Source organism: Nycticebus coucang, chromosome 2 (genome assembly GCF_027406575.1).
Source record: "Nycticebus coucang isolate mNycCou1 chromosome 2, mNycCou1.pri, whole genome shotgun sequence".
Classification (NCBI taxonomy): domain Eukaryota; kingdom Metazoa; phylum Chordata; class Mammalia; order Primates; family Lorisidae; genus Nycticebus; species Nycticebus coucang.
In genome coordinates, this window is record NC_069781.1 from 156,099,196 (window position 1) to 156,123,390 (window position 24,195).

Consider the following 24,195-nt stretch of genomic DNA (forward strand, 5'->3'; position numbering starts at 1 on the left):
CAGAAGGACACAGTTTAATACTTGTAGATCAACAGGAATGACAACAAGACACAGATGTAGTGCTACAGTCAAGTGGGGGAGGGGGTGGAAAGGGCAGAGATTCACTGGATAGGATCACTGCAGCCAGGGCCTGACTCCTCCGGTGCCCTGAGGTCTTGAGACACTTGACTTCTGTCACCAAGAACTGTATATTGAGTAGATGACAAGTAGGTAGCAGCACTGCTGAGCTTAGAATAGGGGTGGGGGCCTGGAGCTTTGTCCAAGAGTGTTCCTATTCCAGGATGTCTGGGCTGAAGAGTGTGATGGTCAGCATTTTAACATCAGAAGGGCATACTCCCTTCTGGTAGCACTGGGTGAAGGAACTGGTCCCCTCCACTCCAGATAACCGAGGCTTATTGGCCTTGATCTTTGGATATATAGCAGCACTGCACCCCACAGCCAGCTTCACTCTGGCCCGTGAGCACCCCTCCCCCCAGCAAACAGATTTTAAGCAGAGTGAACAAATCCAGAGGTGGTAGGTGGTGAAACTTCAGGGACAAGAGTTGGCCAGAGATGTGTCCCATATTGAGTCCTTCCTAGGCATCTTGAAGATTGCTGTTGCTCAGAAGCACCTGTTCTCCAGGTTTGAAGGCTGGCATCCCAAGGTAGGGGCAGCTGGCACAGCGGAAAGCATCACCCAGGTAGCACTGGTGAGAAAGAAGGGAGAAGCCCAGGGTCAGCTTGTCCTAGAGAAAAGGGCTAAAGAAAGGAATTCCTGACTCCATTCCACAGTGGCCGAAAGGAAATGGCTAAGTATGTGTGTAGGTCCAGTTGGGACCCAAATACTGAAGAGTTCTTAAGATCTCTTGTTTCATGAAAAACAACAGTCAAGAAAGTTCCTTAGGAGGCTGTATTTCAAAATGTTAAATCACTTAAAGATAATCCACAAACTTCGGACCAACTTGAGGCTGTATTTCTATATATTTTTGTTTGTTTGTTTTTGTTATCTATATTCTTTTTTTTTTTTGAGACAGAGCCTCAAGCTGTTGCCCTGGGTAGAGTGCTGTGGCATCACAGCTCACAGCAACCTCCAACTCCTGGGCTGAAGCGATTCCCTGCCTCAGCCTCTCAAGTAGTTGGGACCACAGGCGCCCGCCACAACGCCCAGCTATTTTTTGGTTGCAGCCGTCATTGTTCTTTGGCGGGCCCGGGCTGGATTCGAACCTGCCAGCTCAGGTGTATGTGGCTGGCGCCTTAGCCGCTTAAGCCACAGGCGCCGAGCCTATTTCTATATTCTAAGTAGTTCAAATCATAGCCAAACTCAGCTAAATAAATGGGTGAATAACATCAGGTCCCACTCTGAAGCAGAAAGGGGCCAAAAGAAACGGTAAGAGCCTTCCCCACAGATGTGATGCCAACCACTTCTCAGGAGATAACCTCTCTCCCCTGTTATTACCAACAACATACATGTTCTCACAAATTCTCCCATATTAAAATATTTGGATAGTAAATTCATGAGAGGTGGAGTTAGTTAGTTTAGACTGATGCCCAGTTCCCCTGGGAGTTTTGTGAGTGTTGAGTAATGATCTAGATATTTACGTTTCCACAAGCTGACTTGGGTTGGGCATTCCTCTGTTCTCTTGACTTCTCTTTTTCCAGTTCTTCTGCAAGGCCACAGGTGCTGAGGGAAAATCAGTAGCCGATGAATGAGATTTGTCACCACCCAGAAACTCCAAATACTAACAGTGCCAAAACATATTCTAAGCCTTTTCCCTTTATATTGGTGTGCCACTCCATTGCCTATGGGGCTAGGCAGATAGCAACAGTGCAAGAGGCTGGTAAAAGCTGTGGCTCACACCTCTAATCCCAGCACTTGAGAGGCCAACACATGTGGACTGCCTGAGTGGACAGTGGACTGTCCAACACATGTGGACTGACTGTTTGAGACCAGCCTGAGCAAGAGTGAGACGCTGTCTCTAAAAAAAACAGCCAGGTATAATGGAGGGCACCTGTAGTCCCAGCTACTCGGGAGGCTGAGGCAAAAGAATTGCTTAAGCCCAAAAGTTGGAGGTTGCTGTGAGCTATGGTGCCACAGTACTCTACTGAGGGTAGAGTGAGACTCTGTCCTGGAAGTGGCTCTTGTAGAGTCTTCAAGAAGCTAAAACCAAACCAGGACCCAAAGATCCTGTTAAAAGAGTTCCCTGGGGGAACTTACACTGGGGGCCTTCATAAAATATGAGAATATTGAGCTCTCTTCCCTAGTCAAGTTTGAGCTTACTACTTAGTTCTTCACAACCAAATAATACATTATTTGGGGACTCACACACCCACGAGTGGTAAACTATCAAACAAGCCAGGAATGATTAACAGAAACTTAGAAGGTAACCTCTTGTTGTGGGGGGAAGGAGTGAGACGTGGCTAAGGAAGCCTGTACAGGCCATTTCTAAGGTCCTAATAGTGTTTCTACTTCTTTTGTGTGTGTGTGTGTGTGTGTGTTTACTTCTTAACCTGGGCTATCGGCATGTGCGTGTTCATTGTATTATTCTGTTTAATATACTCCTCTATACGTATGATACATTTCATAATAAAACATGTTTTTAAAACAGTAAAATACTGTGAATGCTTATGTGAACTAAAAAAATCTTAAGCCCTCTGCTAACTGAATGGACTCCTCTTGGCCAAGAGAATCCCAGAAACACCTTAAAACTGAATGTCCAGCCAAGACAGGATGGGAGAGATAAAACACAATGACATGCATATGATTTCCCCTCATAAATACTCATGACTTCTCCTACAGATCATGGAATGTGTATACTTGGCCATCCCACTCAGTACAAAACTCTGCTCACTTTTGTCTCTTCTTTGAAGCAGATGGCTACCTGGCTTCTGGCCTGGGCTCTGCTTTCCAACTTGTTGCAATGGCCACTACGCTTTATGAGAAACAAAGTTCTCTTTTTTCCAAAGTAGAAACCTTGTTAACTTTTTTCTAGTTAACACTTGAGTATCAGAAACCACTGGAAGTGGCATGGCAGAGCGCTACTCACCCCAACACCTACCAGTTCTTGCAGGCTTTCTTCTTTTTCCCTTCCCCACATGAAGGAGCTCGCAGGGAAGCGGGATCTGGTTTCTTCAAATCTTCTGGATCCAGAAGCTCATCCGAGTCAATGAGATCCTGGAGAGTGTTCAGAGCAATTAGTGACAGCGTCATGGTCTCTGCTAAAGTGATCACGGGCTTCAAGAACAAACTTACACAGCCCATGGGGGAAAGTGCCTGCCCTGTCCTATTTTGGGTGCCCTACATCATGGTCAACCTGACCACATGCTCAAGAGGCAAACGGTGAATTAAACTATGTCCACGAGAGATGCGTTAGGATGTGAAGGTACTGGAACAAATTTACATGAGAAATGGCTCTAAGAATGGCCAGCAATGTGCAAATACTTGTGTATATGTGTGTTTGTGGGGAGGGAGGGAGGCAGAACAGAGAACTGTTATATTTATTTGAATATATGCAGAAACTCTTGTGAAAAAGGAAATCAAACATTTTCTATATAATTACAAAAAAGGTAAATAATTATACATACATTTGTGTAATTCTTTGTAAATGTGCGGACTGTGGACAATTTGCCTGTAAGCTCTATAAGAGCATGGATCATGACCTATTTTGCTCACCACTCGAATTTCAATAGTAAAGATGTAGAAATGAAGAACTTTATTACAAGACAGGGCTAATCATAGATATAAAAAAGTATTTCTTTTTAAGACAGTGAGCATTCAGGGACTTGCCCAAAGGAGCCAATAAAAAATATTTCAGCCAACAAACGCTTTTCAGGTATATACATGCTCACCTGAGTCTTTAATATATCACATGAAGTGAGAATAAAATCTGTGGAGAAAGGAGACATTAGTGATCTCCTAAATCAAAGATGTAAGTGACAGGCATGGCCACCATGCTGGGCTTCAAATATATTCACATCTGTAAGTCCAAAAGGCCACAAGCAACTATGGTTCACACACAAAGTGGGGTCTGAAGGACAGCAATCAAGGGGGCAGTGCCAGCTCACCATGCCGTCGTCCTCCATGTCATTGGCTGAGAGGGTCCAGAGCTTGGCAGCAGCAGGGTCCACAGCAGGCTTCACTGAGTCCAAGCAATAAAAAAAAAAAACAAGAATTCCAGAAAAATCATCAGAAACAAACTACAACCACACACCGTGTGTTCTACTGTGTAGAGAACACATCAAACTGGAGTCACAAGGCTTGGGTTCCAGACCTAGCTCTACCACCTACAAAAGACATGATCTTGGGCCAATTGCTTTATGATAGTTGCAGAAATCACTGTTTGTTAAGTACTTGCTTTGTATCATACACTATATATTAAGCACTTTATATGCATTATCTAATCTAGTCCTGCTAATAACCTTATAAGGTAAGTATTTATTTGTCATTCTAATTTTACAGCTGAGGAAACAGGTTTAGACACTTGGGCCTGGTAAATTAGGCCACAAAGTCTCTCTAATGCCATGTCACTTTCTCTGCATTACCTTAGTTTCAACTCCTATAACATGGGGCTAAATAGCATACCCTATATTTACTGCAGGCGTCTTGATGACTGAATGAGAAATGTGTCAAAGACTTCATAAATAGCAAAGCTTGAGCCTCACAAAAACCTGTTACATGTAAAAAAAAAAAAAGGCCCTATCATTGTTGGTGGCAAGGTAATGCACTCAGTGGTAGATACAAACCTCACACCTCCTGATTCTCTCTCTAGCTTGAAAAAAGCAAGGTAGGGCCTGAGAGGGCTGAGACCAGGGACTCAGTGTAGGCAAATCCTCAAAGGCCTATAGGATATGAGCTCTCCATAGTTACCATGGTCACAACTGGATGCTCAGACCCGCCACAGGCCAACTGCTCATCTAAGTTGTTCTACCTATTCTGGAACCATGAATTCAAAGGTCAGCTTCCAAAGGATTTAAGATTTAGGTTAGACAATCAAAACAGTGCAGTGTAAATGTGCCAGTAAATATCTATAAATTTTTGTATACCTCACTGCTAGGACAATTCAGGCATTAAGAAATAGTGATGAGGGTGGTGCCTGTGGCTCAGTGAGTAGGGCACTGGCCCCATATGCCGAGGGTGGCGGGTTCAAACCCAGCCCTGGCCAAACTGCAACAAAAAAATAGCCGGGCATTGTGGCGGGCACCCGTAGTCCCAGCTACTCGGGAGGCTGAGGCAAGAGAATCACGTAGGCCCAAGAGCTGGAGGTTGCCGTGAACCGTGTGACGCCATGGCACTCTACCGAGGGCAGTAAAGTGAGACTCTGTCTCTACAAAAAAAAAAAAAAAAAATAGTGATGAGAAGGATGACAGTGATGGCAATGTATATGTGTGTTATGCACGCGTGCACACAAATTTCTGGCAGAAGAAATTGTTTTTTAAGTGTTTTAGGATCCTCAAAGTAAGAAGAGCTGATTTTACTGGTGTAGGGAGAAAGAAAGCACATCAGAACAGGAACGGGGCACTCATCTCCATTATCACTACTGTGAGGTCTTCTGAGGATAATATAATTCTAGGGCCAGGCAGACTTCATTAACTAAATTATGTGACTCAGGCCTCGAGAATCAGGAGTGTTGCAGGAGAAGGAACTGAACTAGATAATAGGTATTAATTCAGTTTTTGACCCCAATATGTCCATGATAATAGTACATTAAGCATTCTTCTACTTGGAAATGACAGAAATCCAAGAAGGACTAATCCTCTAAAAATATCTTCATTTCATTTGTTGCTGGCTCAAATTTTTAACATGTTCCTCCAGACTCATTCAAATAGAATAATGTCCCCAGGCCAGCCTTACCTGCAGGAGACGATTTCTTGGTAATAGAAAGCTTAAGCTGACTAGAAGAACCTACTTCAAAGTTTGGTTTTTTGCCTGTGATATGAACAGACAGCAGGCTGACACTTTCAAGTCCCAGGTGATCCCGGACAGACTGTATCTCCTCAGGGCTTAAGGGCTCCCTCTGTAGCTAGAATTCAAGACATCAAAAAGATCAGTCCACCTTCCTTCCATAAAATGTTTTTCCATGTCTTCCTATATAGGGATTAAATATTCATTTCTATTAGTAAGTATGTAACAGAGGACGGTAACAGATATTACTTCATGCCTCAGATTTAGTTTCTCAGCGATCAGAACCCTTTTATTCGCATATTTACTTTGATCTTACCCTTTAGAAGGTTTTACAGCACCTATAAAATATTAGAGACAAGGCATTATGAGTCACTGTGGATCTACAATGATTACGATTCTGAACATGAGTCAGTCATGGTCCTGCTGTGTAAGAGGAGAGCATGCCCAACAGTAAAGACAGTAGAAAGGGATATCCTAAAAGAGAAAGGGGGAGAGAAAGCCTTTTTTATGGTCCTTGGGACAAAGAAGCAGATAGTGAAGGTAGAAAAGGTCAGGGTGACACCTCTATGATCAATAATTGCAGAACAGTTAATAAAACATAGTCCATCTATTACATGGAATACGGTTACATCGTTAATAAGAATGATAGGAAATATACTGAAGTGGATAAGTGGCTATGATATTTAAGGGAGGGAAAAAAGCTGGTGACTGAACAATGTATGCATATGACCTTATTCATATTTAAAAAAGCATGTGTGTATACATATGCTTGTAAATTCACAGGAAAAGGTCTGAATAGACAGACAAAAATACACTGGTGGCTTCCTCTGGGGAGGGAAGCATGAGGAAACACTGATGTCACTTTGTATTCTCTATCGTTCCATATAAATGGAATTTTTTTCTTTTCCCACATGTGATGAACCAGGATAAACTCAATTTTTATAATCATTCATTATTTTAGAATCAAACACAGAAAACCTTAACTAAAAAAGGAAAAATAAGGAAGGGTCAGCATAAGGAACCATGTAACAGATTCATGGTACAGGCTATCAGGGTATAACATTTCCTCTCCTATACCCAACAAAATTCACCTCCACTGAATCATCAAAAATGGAATATTCCCTCCAACATCCTCCAGCCTCCAAAAATGTGAGGCTGATCAAGGGGACAGGGTAGCACCCTTGCATCCTATGGCTTTGGGTCCCTTAAGAGACAGGTGTTGGAAGCAGCAGAGCTGCTGCTGTCCCTGCCTCAGCTGTCACTAACAGCCGAGACCAGTACTGAGGAGACAAGAACAAGCTCCAATCCACAAGGGCCCTAGCTGAGTCTCTCAAAGGAGACTTACTCCCAGTGGTTTTTCCCTTAAGATATCGTATGTCTCACACGCAAACATACATACATTAATATGTATGTATGTAATATTATATACATATTAATATATGTAATATACATATATTATAATGTTTTATTAATATGTATGTATGTAATTTAGCATTCCTCAACTTGTTTTCTGGTCTAAGCAGTACTGCCTACCTCACCTGCAGGGCTGTTTTTTCCCCCAGTTGTTCTGACAAGGAGACTCAGGGTTTGGTCACCAACATTTAAATTCATAGCAGAGAATACTGTCTACAAACATACCTCTTTTACTTCCACAAGACCAGAAAGAGTCAGGGCTGAACACAGTTTGGATGCTGTCTTCACTTTGCTATTGTTAACTGCCAAGAGGAAAATCCCAATTAGTAGTTTCATGGGTCAAAGCAGGTAAGACCCAAACCTATGTGGGTCAGCAGGCACTCAAACAATGGTCTGCTTAATGTACAGACGGTTCCTGACTTATGATGGTTCTAAAGTGATATTCATTCAGTAGAGACTATACTTCAGCAGAGTATTCAATAAAGTACATGAGCTATTCAACACTTTAGTATAAAACAGGCCTTGTGTTAGATGATTTTGCCCAACTGTTGGCTAATGTAAGTACTCTGGGCATGTTAAAGCTAGGCTAAGCTAAGCTACAATTTTCAGTAGGTCAGGTATACTTCTAATTTACGCTATTTTCAATTTGCAATGGGTTTGACAGGATGTTGCCCCACTAGAAGTCAAGGAACACCTGTGTATGTATGTATGTATGTATGTGTGTATGTGTGTGTATGTATCCACACATATTGTATGTATGTTTTAGTGACAGCATTTTAATTTGACAAATTCTTTTGGCTGTTCAAAGTGTTCTTACTTATGCTCTTAAATGTTATAACTCCATTATTATTGTTTTCCTTTTTTGAGACAGTGTCTCTACTGCCTCAGGTTAGAGTGCCATGGCGTCATAAGCTCATAGCAACCTCAAACTCCTGAGCTCAAGCGATCCTCCTGCTTCAGCCTTCTGAGTAGCTGGAATTATAGGTGTGTACCACCACACTAGCAAGTTTTTCTATTTTTAGTCAAGGAGTCTCACTCTTGCTCAAGCTGGTCTCAAACTCCTGAGCTCGAGCAATCCACCTGCCTTGGCTTCCCAGACTTCCCAGAGTGCTAGGATTACAGGCACGAGCCATCATGCCTGGCCTGTAATTCCATTATTATTGTTTCTTATTTTTTTTTTTTTTTATTGTTTCTTATTATTTTACTGCTTGGAAAACACTTCTAGTGACTGTGGGATAATGACTGTGAAAGAGGCTTACAAATTGCAAAGTGCAAAGGAATATAGGTATTCTCTCTCAAGTTCTGAAAGAGATGCTGTGTTTAGTCAAGCAAAATTTGAATTCCTAGCCAAGAATGCTGATGGTTGTTATCTAAAACACAAGGTTATACTTTCATATAAACAATGATCACCTTTATACATTTCAAAATACTTTCTTTTTTTTTTTTTTTTTGGCCGGGGCTGGGTTTGAACCCGCCACCTCCGGCATATGGGACAGGCGCCCTACTCCTTGAGCCACAGGTGCCGCCCTCAAAATACTTTCATTTCTATTATTTGATGAAATAAATTGCCACATTTTGATTGAAAGTCTAGTGAATAACATTGGAAATCCAGAACTGGGCAGAGAGTGGTAGTGCACGCCTGTAATCCTAGCACTCCGGGAGGCCAAAGCAGGTGGATTGATCACCTGAGCTCATGAGTTCGAGACTAACCTGAGGCAGAGTGAGACGTCGTCTCTAAAAACAGTGGGGCGTTGTGGTGGGCGCCTGTAGTCCCAACTACTTGGGAGGCTGAGGCAAGAGAATCGCTTGAGCCCAAGAGTCTGAGGTTGCTGTGAGCTGTGATGCCCTGGCACTCTACCCAGGGTGACAAAGTGAAACTGTCTCGAAATAAAATAAAATAAATAAAATAATCTAGAACTGAACCACACTGACAGATATGCCATTGAGCAAAAAAGAGGTTTTTATTTCTTGGACACTGTCATTAGTTTCACACGAATCAGTAATTATCTCATCACTCTCACATTTCCAGCCATTAATTTTAACCTTTTTATTTTGAAATAATTATAGATTCACAGGAAGTTGTCAAAAAAAAAGAAAAGTTCAGGGAAGTCTGTGGACCTTTCACTTCATCTCCCCCTAACCTTTTAACATTTTACACAATTATAGCACAATATGAAGGTAAGAAATTGATGCTGATAGTAATCAGAGCTTATCCAGATTTTACCAGTTTTACATGCACTTGTTTGGCAAGGGGTATAGAGTTCTATGCAATTTTTTTGGTTTGTTTGTTTTCTGAGACAGAGCCTCAAGCTCTCGCCCTGGGTAGTGTGCCGTGGCATCACAGCTCACAGCAGCCTCCAACTCCTGGGCTCAAGTGATTCTCCTTCCTTTGCCTCCCAAGGAGCTGGGACTATAGGAACCCACCACAACGCCTGGCTATTTTTTGGTTGCAGCTGTCATTGTTGTTTGGTGGGCCAGGCTGGATTCGAACCTGCCAGCTCAGGTGTATGTGGCTGGCGCCTTAGCCGCTTGAGCCATAGGCGCCGAGCCAATTTTATCACATGTGCGATACTCGGGACACATACTCATTCCATCACCACAAGGAACAATTTATCCCCCAAAGAGAAGATTCTATTGTAAGAACACCAATCTCCAAATGGTGTCTGCTACTCAGGGAGATGAAGCAAGCACCCAAAGACTCAACCCTGTCAAACCTGTCTTTCAAGTGAAAATTTCCTTACCTACAGCTGTCTCTACTGGCTCTTTCAGAAAAAGACATCCACCAGGTCGAAGGATACGAGCCATCTCTGCCAATATCTCCGCACTGTGCACAGTGCTGCTTCCTGGGACTACCCCCGACAAAATAATGTCAAAGCTAGATTCTTTATGGGCAGCTGAAAAGAAGGAAGACTCTTATCAACAATCACCTGAACCGAGGCAAACTCCCAATCCCTCTCAAGCCCCACAGAGGCTGCAGGCCTTGCCCTAGGAGAATAAACATTGGCAAGTGTTCATCCAAGAAGCTGAATTAAGGAGTCAGCTCTTTAAAAAAATGTGGAGTAGCTACCACAAAACTAAAACATACCTATAGAAATCATTGACTACACTTCTAAGTCCGTTATATCTGAACTGAAAAACAGGTGACCAGCTACTACTACCATGTGTCACCCAAAGCAAAAACTCCAATATCAAGGAACCACGCAGCGCTCCCACCCAAACCCCTCCAGCACCACAAAGACAACACAAGTAGGTACTTACACTGCAATAGCTGGTTGATGTTTTCCACAGACACTCGGCCCTCACTGCCAGTTAACACTTGCAGCTTATCCACCAGATCTTTTAGGGCTTCCACTGGGGATGACAAATCCCAGACCACTGCCACAAAATGACCAGCTGAGATCCCAAAATCTGCCATTTCTGCAGTGCTGATGGACCCAAAAACTACTGGCCAAAAGAGAATCAAGACCAAGCAGAGAAAAAAGGGCACAATTTAATTCATGAGGTATCATCAAATATGATTAGAATCACAATCTACTTCCAACCTCCCACTAAGGAATGATGAGATGATGTTAGCAATTTTACTGTAGATGCCTAAGACTGAATAATAAGCACATTATCTCTAAGTCTTCAAAATCCCAACATTCCCAAGGAAGGCAGGTAGCTTCCTTGGTGAAAGTCCTGACTTGGGAGAGTTATAAAAAAGGCATTAGAGTTGAGTAAGGAGGTTAGAGGCAGAAAGATTATTTCTTCTTTGATTTGAGACAACTCAGCCTGAACAGAATACAAAAAACACAGGACATCAGTGTTGAGTGAGCAAGGAAGGCAAATAAATTGGCGGATATAACCCATAATGTTTTTTTTAAAAAGAGATAGCACAGACTAAATTTGCAAACTGAATATTGATAGTTTCCCTGTAGTCAAAATATGAAAATTCATTCCATTACATCTGCAATAATCAAGAATATCTACATCTTTCTTAAACATTTAATATTAGCAGCTGGGCGCCTGTAGAGAGCACCAGCCACATGCTCCAGGGCTGGTAGGTTCAAACCCAGCCAGGGCCTGCTAAACAAAAAAAAAAAATAGCCGGGCGTTGTGGCGGGTGCCTGTAGTCCTAGCTACTTGGGGGGCTCAGGCAAGAGAATCTCTTGAGTCCAAGAGTTTGAGTTTGCTGTGAGCTATGACGCCATGGCACTCTACCTGAGGGTGATAAAGTGAGACTCTTATTTAAAAAAAAATAAATAAATAAAATTGGCATGGCACCTGTAGCTCAAGCGGTTAGAGCGCCAGCCACATACACTGGAGCCGGAGGATTTGAATCCAGCCCAGGCTCTCCAAACGACGACAACTATAACCAAAAAAAAAAAAAAAATAGCCGGGTGTTGTAGCCGGCGCCTGTAGACCCAGCTGCTTAGGAGGCTGAGGCAAGAGGATGGCTGAAGCCCAAGAGTTTGAGGTTGCTGTGAGCTGTGATGCCATGGCATTCTACCCAGGGCAACAGCTTGAGACTCTGTCTCAACCAAAAAACAAACAAAAATTAATATTAGCCAGACTGTTTAAAGCGCCTTACATACATTATTCCATTTGCACCCCAGAACGGCCTTAAACTAGATATTATTCCAATTTACAGACAGAAAACTGAGGAAACTGCTCTTAGTAAGTTTGCCCAATCTTACTAAGAGCAACGTGGATAAAGAAAGAGCTGGAATTTGAATCTAAATCCTATGGATTGCAAAGCTGCTTTTAATCCATGGAAATTTCTTCCAGTGGGTCAACTTTCTCTTCCATTTGATACTCAGGTAAGTATATAACATGCTCGCAATGAAATCAGGTCAAGAGACAACACTCTACTCAGGTCCTCCTTTCTTTCTTAAACATTAATGACACCAGTTTCCGACAGAAAATAGCTCAAATAAATGAAACAAAACCAGAAGCTGTGGTAGAGGGATCAAGCATGGATTTCTCTTACACTGAATACTTCTGACTTCTGCAGAGGTGGCCACCTTAGTGACAATTACGGCACCACAGACACTTTAGGAATGAATTTAAGCCATGTCACTAGACTCCTGCTTGTTAAAAAATGTTCAAATAACTCTCCTCTTTATCTATAAAACATGCCCATATGTTAAATATAACACTTAAGCATTAAATGCTATAGCACTTTAATTTTGTTGCTCATTTTATAAAGGTTTTATTTTCTAAAGCAAAATCAAAATTCCTAGTTCTGGATCCAGGTCCTCCACAATCCGGCTGCATCTGCATCTCCCACTACTCCAAAGTGAATCCTTCCTTATTCTATGAAAAATCTTTGCATCTTCCTTCCCTCTATCATGCCTTTTATTTAGCTCCTTCCATGAGGAATGTCCCTTTATTGTCCTGACCCAACTTTAAGTCCCAGTAAAAGGATGCCAAGTGCCATCAGACATGTAGGATTCTTTAGTTGCTTAATTTTTGTTTTTAAATTCCTGAAGAGCACACAATCAAGAACTGAAACTTTTTTTTTTTTTTTTTTTTAATTTGGCCGGGGCTGGGTTTGAACCCGCCACCTCCGGCATATGGGACCGGCGCCCTACCCGCTGAGCCACAGGCGCCGCCCAAGAACTGAAACTTTTAAGCTTTTAAGTGTCACATGATGTCCAGGAACATCTCTTGCAAATCTTTAAGGTAAGCAACTTGAGATCACTCTCCCATTTAAGAACCAGCCAAGGCAAATTAGCTGGGTGTGATGGCTTGCACCTGTACTCCCGGCTACTAGAGAGGCTAAGGCAGGTGAACTGCTTGAACCCTAGTACTCCCAGCTACTAGGGAGTCTGAGGTTGCTGTGAGCTAGGCTGAAGCCATGGCATTCTAGGCTGGGTGACAGAGTAAGACTCTGTCTCAAAAAAACAACAAACAAACAAAAAAAAACACAAAAAGAAACCAATACCCAGGGAAAACAGGGATATGGCTTACTGGACATTATGCCTTAAATTATAAGAAAGAATTGACCTGTTTCCAGAATGATGTCTGAACACGTGCTGCCTTGGGACAACAGTAAAGGGATGACAAGAACCCTGCCCACCACTGACTACAACAACCTTGTGCTGTACTCAGCAGAAAAACTCTCATGAAGGGAGCTAGGGACAAAAGGTTACTTAACAGCTAGAGAAAAACAAAAAGCCAGATGTCCTTTTCAGCACCATTTATGGAGGCAATTTTATAGAGCACAGGTTTTGAATGCAGATGAACTGGGGTTCTAGCTAGCACTGACTCTCATTTGGTACGTGACCTGCTTAAGTTACTAGCCTCTTTGAGTTCATTTTTTTATCAATAAAAGTAGGGATAATAACCTCTTATTTTACAAGGCTGCTGGAAGAAGATAAAAATATGTAAGGCACTCAGCAGGGTCTGGAATACAGAGCACAATACAATAATCTCTAAGAGAGCTCTGGGCCTCTACTTCTCTGTGGCCAGTTTACTTGCTTTTGTTTCAAAAAGTCCTATAAAACCCTGTTCCTCCTTAGCCATGCCTGCTAGGAGGACTCCCCAGGGAGGGATATGAAGCTTCTTTTTCATTGTTACAATAACATAAGGGCTGCACTATATGACATCTTGGTCAGTGTTCCAGTGGGACTGTATCAGTAAATTAAAAGAGTGTAAGATGCTTTGCATTCCATATCCCCCCCCCCCAAATGAATCTTCTCATGGCAAGAGGGAGCTTATGAAATACATTTACTAAACATTAACCTTCAAAAACCAGGCACAGCCACTACTTTCAATCAGCATTTTCCAAATAAAACAGGAGATAATATTCTCTTAAGTATCTAAAAACCAAAGCGAGATACTTTTCATCACTGGAGTTTTGTGTTATTGTGTGGATATGTTGTAAAAAAAAAAAAAAAAAAAGGAAAAAATCTCCAGCACCAAAGGTAACATACTTAGAAGTTGTGACTCAGGAACCCAGTTTCAGAACTAACAAGATGTGGCACCAGGGTCAGGTCACTGAGCTTTTTTATTACATATTTCTCCAACTCTACTGCACACACATGCCCAAGGCTCTTCTAAAATGTTACCAGCAGACAGTAAAAGCAGATGTTTGAGAATAACTTTTGGAGAGGCACTTTTTATTTTTAAGGTACCTAGTAAGCAGCAAATCTTGAGGCATTTGGTGCCCCTTATGAGGGCCAAAATTAAAAAGTGAGACTGAAGTTTGGGCTTCAGATCAGAAATCCTTTAAAGTCAGGTGCATAAAACATTCTGAGAATATTGACAGTTACGGAAAAGGAAAATTTAATTAAGATTAACAGAATGAAGCTCATGTGCACATACAGAACTTTTTTAAAAAGTGACAATCTGTAAGGAAATAGGAAAACTCAAAGGAAAAGAAATGAAAGATTATGTCTCCAGAATTTGGTGCGTGTAAGAAATTGAGGGTTTCATAAAGGAATCTCATATGTTAGCTTCCACAGGACAGGCTCATTCAAACATGGATGGACAGATTTCAGAAACAAAACCTCATGGAAAGATCAGTAGTGTTCACCAGATATGAATTCTGAAATTTTAACAATGGGGAGAGTTTTGGCTTAGTTTTCTCCACACTCCTGCAGGGGACACCAGAATGTTCTGAAAGGACTAGAGTAGACAAGGAGTGTGCAAAACACTACTTTAACAGATACAAAGATGGGGTCTAACTACAAACACACAAAACTTACAGAATTACATGGTCCTGTTGTCAGTTATCCCTAATCGGAAACCATTTACTTCTTCCTATTAAGCTTTCCCTAATGCCACCCCCACATAAGTACTCCACATTTACATTTGTTTAGTGACTAGACGGTGACCTCCTTGAGCCATCCAGACCTTGTGCACTCAGTAATGTCAGAATGAACGACACCAGGCTTTCCCAAACTTGCAAATCCTACAAACCACCCAGGGGACTGGTTAAAATAAGATTCCTGAACACACCAAAATACACTGAATCAACTCTCCAGGAGAAAGACCTGACAATAGTTGGGTTAACAAGCATCCTATATGGTTTCTTCCTACTGGCAACTTTGGGAAATTATACCAGCTCAAAATCTTGGGGGTTCCGACAAGTCACTGGCCCCCAAAACTTGAGCTTTTGCACTTCGCTGCCAAGTAACCCTTCAGACAAAACTCCACGGGGTCTGAGGCCCAAGCTCACAACATCTGGCTACTAGTAGAACCGGGTCTCAAAACCCAGGTTTCCCGAACCCCGGCTCGGGCTCTTCCTCCTCGGCGCGGTGTCCTAGTGGGCTCAGAATGGGGCTGGCTTGGGGAGAAAAGAGGCAGTTCAGAAAGGGCAGAAATCCACTGTCACGAGCCCGAAGCAGACAGGGTCGGCCCTGACCCTTCATACCAGCTTCCCGGGGAATAAGCCCGCCCGGGTTCTCAGCGGAGCGGCCATGGCCGCGTTTCCACCAAAGGAAAGTGTAAGAATAGGCAATGAGAGGACGAGGGGACGAGGGTGGACAGGGAAGGAACCACTCTCACCTGCCGCCTGGGCTCGCTCCCGGCTTCTCCGCGGCCGCCGGCTCAGCGCCTGGATCCTCTCGCGAGAGGAGACGGTTTTACTTCCGCCCTCCTTTCACCCAGGGCCCAGCGCTCTTCGTCGTCGCGCCGTCGGCGGCGTGCCCGCTTCCAAGATGGCGGCGGCGGCTGTGTCTGGCGCGATCGGTCGGGCGGGCTGGAGGTTCCTGCAGCTGCGGTGCCTGCCCGGTGAGGGGGCGGCCGGGGAAGGGGGTAGCGCGGAGGGGGCGCGAGGCCGGCCCGGGCAGGGTGCGGGGCAGAGGAGGCGATTGTGGCAGCTTGCGAGCAAGGTGAGGTGAAGGGCACCGGCGCGGAGCCGCTGGCGTAGCGGGCTTGAATGACGCGCCCGGCCTGGTTCGGCCCCCAGTCTCGCGCTCTTAGGGGCAAGAGCAAGGGTAGGGCCTGTCACCCCCTCATTTCGTAAGTCAACGGAGCTTCAAGGAGGGCTGGAGCCACCCAAGGTCACACAGCTCATCGCTTGCGGATGCTAAGTCCGTTCAAAGGACAGATGGAAATGACCACAGATTGTTTCCCAGAAGTCGTTTTTTTCCCACCAGTTCACTAATTCTGTGCGATATTCTCTTACCACCTTTGCCGCTGTATAGTCAGTATTTTTATAACGCTTCTACATCTGACTTCTTAAAAATAGCTAGCTACTTGAAGAGGACATTTTATACCACTATCATAAATGGAAAACCCAAATCGCCTTCCATAAACAAAATTATGCATTGACACATTAACATAAATATGTAGTTAATGAAATATTCTCCTGAGTGTTACCTAAAATTTTCAAATAAACTGCACTGGTTCCACAGTCATATTGGGTAAACACCTAGGAATGAATTCACTGGGTAATAGGCCTTACTTTTACTAAACATATTCAGCTTGGAAAGGACACTTTACAAAAGAAAAATAAACAGACTAACTCAAAGAATAATGATTTTAAAAGAAATTTTCTCATAAATCGCAGTGGTTCCACAGTCATACTGGGGCCTCCCCTTCCTTTTTATTTCATTTATTTATTTATTTATTTATTTATTTATTTATTTATTTATTTATTTATTTGAGACAGAGTCTCACTTTGTCCCCCGTGGTAGAGCACTGTGGTGTCACAGCTCATAGCAACTTCAAACTCTTGGGCTTCAGTGATTTTCTTGCCTCAGCCTCCAGAGGAACTGGGACTACAGGTGCCCGCCGCAACACCCAGCTATTTTTTTGTTGCAGTTGTCTTGTTTAGCTGGCCCAGGCCGGGTTGGAACCCGCTAGCCTCGGTGCATGTGGCTCCCCTTCCCTTTTTAAAGTTTTATGGATATTTGCTTCATTTGGGAATACATATGAAATTTTTACACATACCATTTTGTGTTTCTTTTAAAATCATTTTTCCTTGAGTTAGTCTGTTGATTTTTTTAAGTGTCCTTTCCAAGCTGAATATGTTTAGTAAAAGTTAACACCTATTACCCAGTGAATCCATTCCTAGGTGTTTACCCAAGAAAATGAAAGCATGTGGGGTGGCGCCTGTGGCTCAGTGAGTAGGGCGCCGGCCCCATATACCGAGGGTGGCGGGTTCAAACCCGGCCCCGGCCAAACTGCAACCAAAAAATAGCTGGGCATTGTGGCGGGCGCCTGTAGTCCCAGCTACTCGGGAGGCTGAGGCAAGAGAATCGCTTAAGCCCAGGAGTTGGAGGTTGCTGTGAGCTGTGTGAGGCCACGGCACTCTACCGAGGGCCATAAAGTGAGACTCTGTCTCTACAAAAAAAAAAAAAAAAAAAAAAAAAAATGAAAGCATGTGTGTGCAAAAAGTTTTGTACAGTATATTCGTAGCAACGTTTTTTCATAATAGCCAAACACAGAAACAGCCCACGTATCCCTCAACACTATTCAGCAACAAAACTAAAGATCTGTCAAAGATAAACAAAACTGGGCAGTAGTTAAAGAGATTTTACCCAGTAATTACTATTGCAATAGGGAAAAAGAGTCCAGCAGAAGTAACTGGGGGGTTTAAAGGAAAAATGAGGGAGGAGGGATGAAGGCAAGTAGGGGTTGAATAGAGTTAGTAATATGAAAAATTACAAAGGGTTAGTATAAAGGAAATTAGGCAATGTGTGTCTGCCAACTGGCAATTATCAACATTAGGATTCTGTCTTCCCACAGGGAGACAAAAGCTATACGTATCTCTTAAGTGTTGGCTGGAACAAACAGTAAATTTTTTTGACAGCCTCAAACAGGGAAGGGAAGCCTTGGGGCCACACATGGCCTTCTCCATCCTTGAGTGCAGTCTTTTGACTGAATCCAAATTTTACAGAACAAACCCTTTTATCAAAAGGGGTACACCAGAGAAAGATGAGGCTTTTCTTGCCTCCTTTGGTGCTTTAAAAGGAATAATGATGAAATCGGAAGGCCCAAGTTCCCCACTCCTGTCAGGGGCTAGGGTCATCTTTGGGATGTGGCCTCGAGTGACACTATGTTAGAGTGTGTTCAGGTATTGATAGGCCAAAGTTGAGGCCCAGGTAAGAATGGGACCTGGTTAGAGTTTGGTCAAGGAGAGAATCTTTTTCAGGTCTACTGATTTTACACAAAGATATGGATCAATCTAAAAAATGTACTAAGTTAAAGAAGCCTTACAGGAGAAGATATTATTTTTTAGATGAAATCCTAAGACTGGCAAAACTAAGACAAGCAAAAAGGAATCTAGGTCAAAAGATTCTGAGCAGTGTGGATGGGAATGTGACTATGAAAGGGCATAAGGGAACTTTCTGGGGTGATGGTAATATTCCTTTGTTTACATTGGGTTCAGTTTATGCAAATGTATACATTTGTCAAAACACATAGAATGGTACACTAAGATTTGTACATTTTTTGGTATATAAATGACACCTCAATAAAGGAACAGTGAACACTGAGCTCTGGCCAAAGATAGACATGCTGAAATGTTATAGAGATGAGGAATCCTGAGATCTGCAACAGACATACCAAAAATCAAGATGGATGGATGAAGACGTTGACAGATGTGTAGAACCTAGCGACGGATTCTGTAATTCTTTCTATTTGTCTCTGTGTTCGGAAATTTTCATAATAAAATGTTGGGAAAGAAAAAAGTAGTATGAGTTTATTCTTAGGAAACACTACTGATCTTTCCTAAAGGTAAGCAGATTATTGGAAGTATTGCAGATGAGAAAGCAGCTAGGGATTAGTAACTTGTCCAGAAACACCACATAAGCACTAAGGGAGTCAGTACTGAGATTTAATTACTACTCCAGTGCTCCTCCCATGATAGAAGAGGTCTATAAAGCAAACTTTTAATGGATACCCTGTATATATAAATATCTTACATTTTCAAGTCACTTTCACTTTTTTTTTTTTTTGCAGTTTTGGCTGGGGCCGGGTTCGAACTTGCCACCCTCAGCATATGGGGCCGGCGCCCTACCCACTGAGCCACAGGCGCCACACCCACTTTCACTTTTTGTTTGAGCCTTATAGCACTCCCATTGAGCAAGTAGAGATTATTAATCTAAATTTGCAAATTGCGGGGCAGCGCCTGTGGCTAAGTGAGTAGGGCGCGGGCCCCATATGCCGAGGGTGGCGGGTTCAAACCCAGCCCCGGCCAAACTGCAACAAAAATATAGCCGGTTGTGGTGGGCGCCTGTAGTCCCAGCTGCTTGGGAGGCTGAGGCAAGAGAATCACATAAGCCCAAGAGCTGGAGGTTGCTGTGAGCCATGTGACCTCATGGCACTCTACCTGAAGGCGGTACAGTGAGACTCTGTCTCTACAAAAAAATAAAAATAAATAAATAAATAAATTTGCAAATTGCAAAATGTGCACATTGGGATGAAATGGTTTGTGCATCACTACACAGTGAACCATAGGTAGAAACAGGCCAAGGTGCTAGGTTCGTGTGTTTCCTGGCTTACCACTTTTGCCACTACATCATATCTCAGCTTTCAAATTTACCTAAGATTTTTGTGTGGAACCCAGCACTTGAATAAGGGGTTCTGGACTAGTCTCAACCCTACTTCTCCCTTCCACCCTATCAGTTTTTTTTGTTTGTTTGTTTTTGAGACAGAGTCTTACTTTGTTGCCCTTGGTAGAGTGCCCTGGCATCACAGCCACAGAAACCTCAAACTTTCGGGCTTAAGTAGTTCTCTTGCCTCAGCCGCCCAAGTAGCTGGGACTACAGGCACCTGCCACAATGCCAAGCTGTTTTTCTTCTTTTGTTGTTGTTGTCATTGTCGTTTAGCAGGCCTGGGCCGGGTTCGAACCCATCACCCCCAGTGTATGTGGCCAGCACCCTAACCACTGAGCTACAGGCGCTGAGTCCCTTCCTGTCCGTTTTACTACTCTGGGTCTCCAAGGGTCTTCTCTGGTGTATGTGCCTGACTGATTAGCCCAGTTTTTGTTTCAGTGTCTCGTTGCCGACCGTCCTTGCTGCCACGTGCCTTCCATGCTTCCGCTGTGGGGCTGAGGTCTTCAGATGAGCAGAAGCAGCAACCTCCCACATCTTTTTCTCAGCAGCATTCTGAGACACAGGGGGCAGAAAAAGCCAATCCAGAGTCTTCTCATTCACCCCCCAGGTAGGCGCCAGAACTCCAATCCCCTCGTTTCTGGCCACTTTGCATGCTTGGGTAAGTCTGCTCCTCCTTCACTTCCTCTCCTGTTCATCCCCTCTTCACCTTTCATTGTTTCTAAGGATATCTTTGAAAGAATTTATTGTTTATGAATTGTTACCTATATATTCTAACATTTAAATGATAAAGAGATATTTACAAAAATAAAGCAGAGTTTACCCAAAATCACAGAGATAACATTGCTAACATTTTTGTGAATGTCCTTCAGATGTTTCTCTAAGCTTATTTCAGATATAAATCTGTGTATATAGTTAACGATTAATTACACTCTACATGCTGTTCCAAAACCTGTTTTTTCACTCAACAGTAGTACATTTGTAATGTCTTTTCACAGTTCACATTTAATTATTAAATGATGTTAGTGTGTGAATCTTTCCTTAGAAGTGGGAGCACTGAATTAAAAGATACATACATTTCAGGTGGCGCCTGTGGCTCAGTCAGTAGGGCGCCGGCCCCATATGCCAAGGGTGGCGGGTTCAAACCCAGCCCCGGCCAAACTGCAACAAAAAAATAGCCGGGCGTTGTGGTGGGCGCCTGTAGTCCCAGCTGCTCGGGAGGCTGAGGTAAGAGAATCGCGTAGGCCCAAGAGTTAGAGGTTGCTGTGAGCTGTGTGATGCCACGGCACTCTACCGAGGGCGGTACAGTGAGACTCTGTCTCTACAAAAAAAAAAAAAAAAGATACATACATTTCAAGATTTATTACATTATTAGGGGCCAAATTGCCCTCCACGGAGGTAACAATAATTTCTATTTCCAATAGATTTTTTTCCTTCCTAATTCCACCACTGAAAAGTTCCTCTAAATCTGAAATTAGTCTTCCTTGTCACTTTTTCCTGGTTTCCTAATTAAATTACAAATAATTTTTGAGAGCCAGTTCTATACTAGGCCTTGTGAATAATACAACCATTGCCCCTGCCCTCAAGGGGAGGGTAGGGGTAATGAAATAAAGACCCTATGAATACAGTGTGCTAAGGGCTATAAATGGAAATCCAGGGTGCTGCTGGAGCATTACCTTCATACCACATGACCTCAACTTGCTGGATCCCTTCTCTCAGTGGCTGTATGGGAAAGAAGGGATGATCTAATTTTTACTCTATTGGCATTAAAACATTGATACTGATGTAAGAGTAAATGTCCTCCCAACATGTGCTTGGAGGAGATCAGAGCCTCTGGTTTCTGGTCAGGCCCATTGTGCACTCCAGGCTGTAGGCAGTGAGTGCGCTGGGCTCTGTCCCGTGTCTCAGGTATACAGACCTGGGCGGTGAGGAGGAGGAGGACTATGAGAGTGAGGAGCAGCTGCAGCACCGCATCCTGACGGCAGCCCTGGAGTTTGTGCCTGCCCATGGGTGGACAGCAGAGGCGATTGCAGAAGGAGCCCAGGTGTGTATAGGCGAGGGCGGGGCAACCTGGCCAAGTTCCTGGCAGGAGTATAATGTGATGAGAGAGAGGAGTCTAGACCCTCAAGGAACACTGGCATTTAAGAGGAGGGTAGAATAAGATGAGCTGTCAAAGAGTCTGAGTGAGAGCATACTGATGGTGGAGGCAAAGCAGATGTGGATTAAGCAAGTAGATGTTGGTCACTGTAGCAGCAGCCATCTGGGTGGAAGGCCTGGAAGGCCGGGTCAGAAGTCAGATGGGGTGGGGTGAGTAGAAGGTGAGGAGGTAGAGGGGCATTTGGCTGTGAAGGCTGGGGGCTCTGGTGCATACCCAGCAGTTGGGATGGAAGTGTCCGTGTGATTGAATGCTAGTGGGAAGACTACAGAAACGAGAGAGGGTGAGGGTACAACAGGAAACAGGCAAAATCCCAAGTATGAGGTTCCTTGAAGGCAAGAATTAATGAGACTTGGAGAACAAATAGAAGGATTGGTCTTAGATGTGCTGGGTGCAAAGTTGGAGAAGACAGCTGCAGGTTTCATTTCCAGAAGATTAAGAGCATTCCCAGGGGGAAGGTGTCTGTTTTTTCTGTGAAGTAGGTGTGTTCTCATGTACCTAACGTTAAATGGTGGAAGGAATCAAAGGGTTTGGAGGTAGCAGAGAATGTTGGTAAGAATCATTACAGAAAGTGGTAGAGTAAGTGGAGGGACAGAAATGTACCAGGATTGTTTGACCTTTTTTTTTACTCAGCACATCTTCATTCATAGTGACCGCATCATACCTATTGTATTTACTTGACCTCAATTGATACACATTTGGGCCGCTTCCAATTTTTTAGTACTGTAAACCTCTTTGTACCACGTATTTGAGTATATTTCTGATTAATTTCTTTACAACAAATTTCACGAAGCAGAGTTGTTCCTTTAGGGAGTGTATCAGTCAGGATTCATTTGGGAGATAGAAAGCATACCAATTATTCAAATAGAGAGAATTTAATAACAAAGATTACTAGCCAGGTATAGAGGTAAGAATACTCTAGGTCGGGGGTCCTCAAACTGCGGGCCCCGCAGGCCAGATGAGGCCGTGTGATTGTATTTGTTCCCGTTTTGTTTTTTTACTTCAAAATAAGATATGTGCAGTGTGCATAGGAATTTGTTCATAGTTTTTTTTTTTTTTTTAAACTATATTCCGGCTCTCCAACGGTCTGAGGGACAGTGAATTGGTCCCCTGTTTAAAAAGTTTGAGGACGCCTGCTCTAGGTATCACAGAGGTAGCAGATGTAGGAAGCAGCTCCATCCCCAGCACTCGGAACAAAAGGACAAGTTGGAATTAGCAAAACTAGAAGCTTGAAGGAAAATCCTTGTGGAGGAGTTCAGACCTCTGAGGAAGAGAGGCTTCTTTTTTTTTTAATATATTTATTTTTTATTAATATTAAATCATAGCTGTGTACATCAATGCGATCATGGGGCACCATACACTGGTTTTATAAACAGTTTGACACATTTTCATCACACTGGTTAACATAGCCTTCTTGGCATTTTCTTAGTTATTGTGTTAAGAAAATTATATTCTACATTTACTAAGTTTCACGTGTACCCTTGTAAGATGCTTCTTGGCTGGGGCTGGTGCCTCTGGGTTTGGAGGAAACGTCACTTAAGACTGACACCTGACCTAGGACTGGGGAGGGGCTTGGGAAAATTGAAACAGGGTTCGGTGCTGCTTGCGGAGAGAACTGCTGCTGCTGGGGTGAAGGAGCATCTCTGGGTATGATGCTCATATCAGACAGGGAGTAAAGAGGAAGGGACAAGTCCCTTCTTCCTCCTCCAGCCTTGCACACTCCTTTCGTGACCCTATTGGCACAGCCAACGTACAGAGTCCCAGTCTGATGTGTAAAATGTGGGTGATAATGTCACCCACCTGCTGCTGGTGGTGTGAAGATGCATCGAGATTGTTTATGTGATATGCCTAGAAAGGTGCCTGGCACATAGTGAGCATGCAGTCACCCGTGGTATCACTGCCACAACTCTGTTCTTGTGCCAAATTGTCCTCTATAAAGGCCATGTACTTCCACCAAAAGTGAGGCAGTTTTCCTACTCTCAATAGTAGGAGTTTTTTTTTGTTGTTGTTGTTGAGACAGGGTCCCACCCTATGCCCCTGAGCAGAGTGCAGTGGGCGTGGTAGCTCACCACAACCTCAGACTCGGGCTGCGGGCACCCCGCTGCCTCAGCCTCCGAAGCCGCTGGGATTACAGGTGCTGGCCTTGGCGCCCGGCTGGGTTTTTCCATTTTTTTCATGAGTCGGGGTCTTACTGTTGCTCAGGCGAGTCTCGAACTCCTGAGCTCAAGTGATTCTCCCTCCTCAGCCTCCCACAGTGCTGG

At 43.5% G+C, this 24,195-nt stretch overlaps 3 protein-coding genes across 5 annotated transcripts in view; 2 read left to right on the forward strand and 1 right to left on the reverse strand.

Annotated features, from left to right (window-relative positions):
• Nucleotides 1–15,922, reverse strand: CIAPIN1 (cytokine induced apoptosis inhibitor 1). 3 transcript variants are annotated; one of them, XM_053602552.1, is made up of 9 exons: nt 15,785–15,922; nt 10,550–10,732; nt 10,033–10,185; nt 7,517–7,593; nt 5,828–5,996; nt 4,042–4,115; nt 3,036–3,151; nt 1,579–1,660; nt 1–686 (listed from the first exon to the last, which is right to left on the reverse strand). In XM_053602552.1, exons 2-9 carry the CDS (start codon nt 10,704–10,706, stop codon nt 576–578), a joined length of 939 nt encoding a protein of 312 aa, XP_053458527.1. In that variant the 5' UTR covers nt 10,707–10,732; nt 15,785–15,922; the 3' UTR covers nt 1–575. The 3 variants fall into 3 exon arrangements, with proteins under 3 accessions (XP_053458527.1, XP_053458535.1, XP_053458545.1); XM_053602560.1 differs by having other exon boundaries at nt 10,550–10,735; nt 15,785–15,918; XM_053602570.1 differs by lacking the exon at nt 1,579–1,660.
• ADGRG5 (adhesion G protein-coupled receptor G5) overlaps nt 1–24,195 on the forward strand; it is a 266,713-nt gene that overhangs the window by 131,024 nt on the left and 111,494 nt on the right. The gene's annotated exons all lie outside the window — the stretch shown is intronic.
• COQ9 (coenzyme Q9) overlaps nt 15,864–24,195 on the forward strand; it is a 14,441-nt gene continuing 6,109 nt past the window's right edge. Inside the window, exons 1-3 of the mRNA XM_053602542.1 lie at nt 15,864–16,009; nt 20,221–20,389; nt 21,688–21,823. Of these exons, the coding sequence (XP_053458517.1) occupies nt 15,937–16,009; nt 20,221–20,389; nt 21,688–21,823 (378 nt within the window). The 5' untranslated portion in view covers nt 15,864–15,936. The remainder of the gene's footprint in view (nt 16,010–20,220; nt 20,390–21,687; nt 21,824–24,195) is intronic.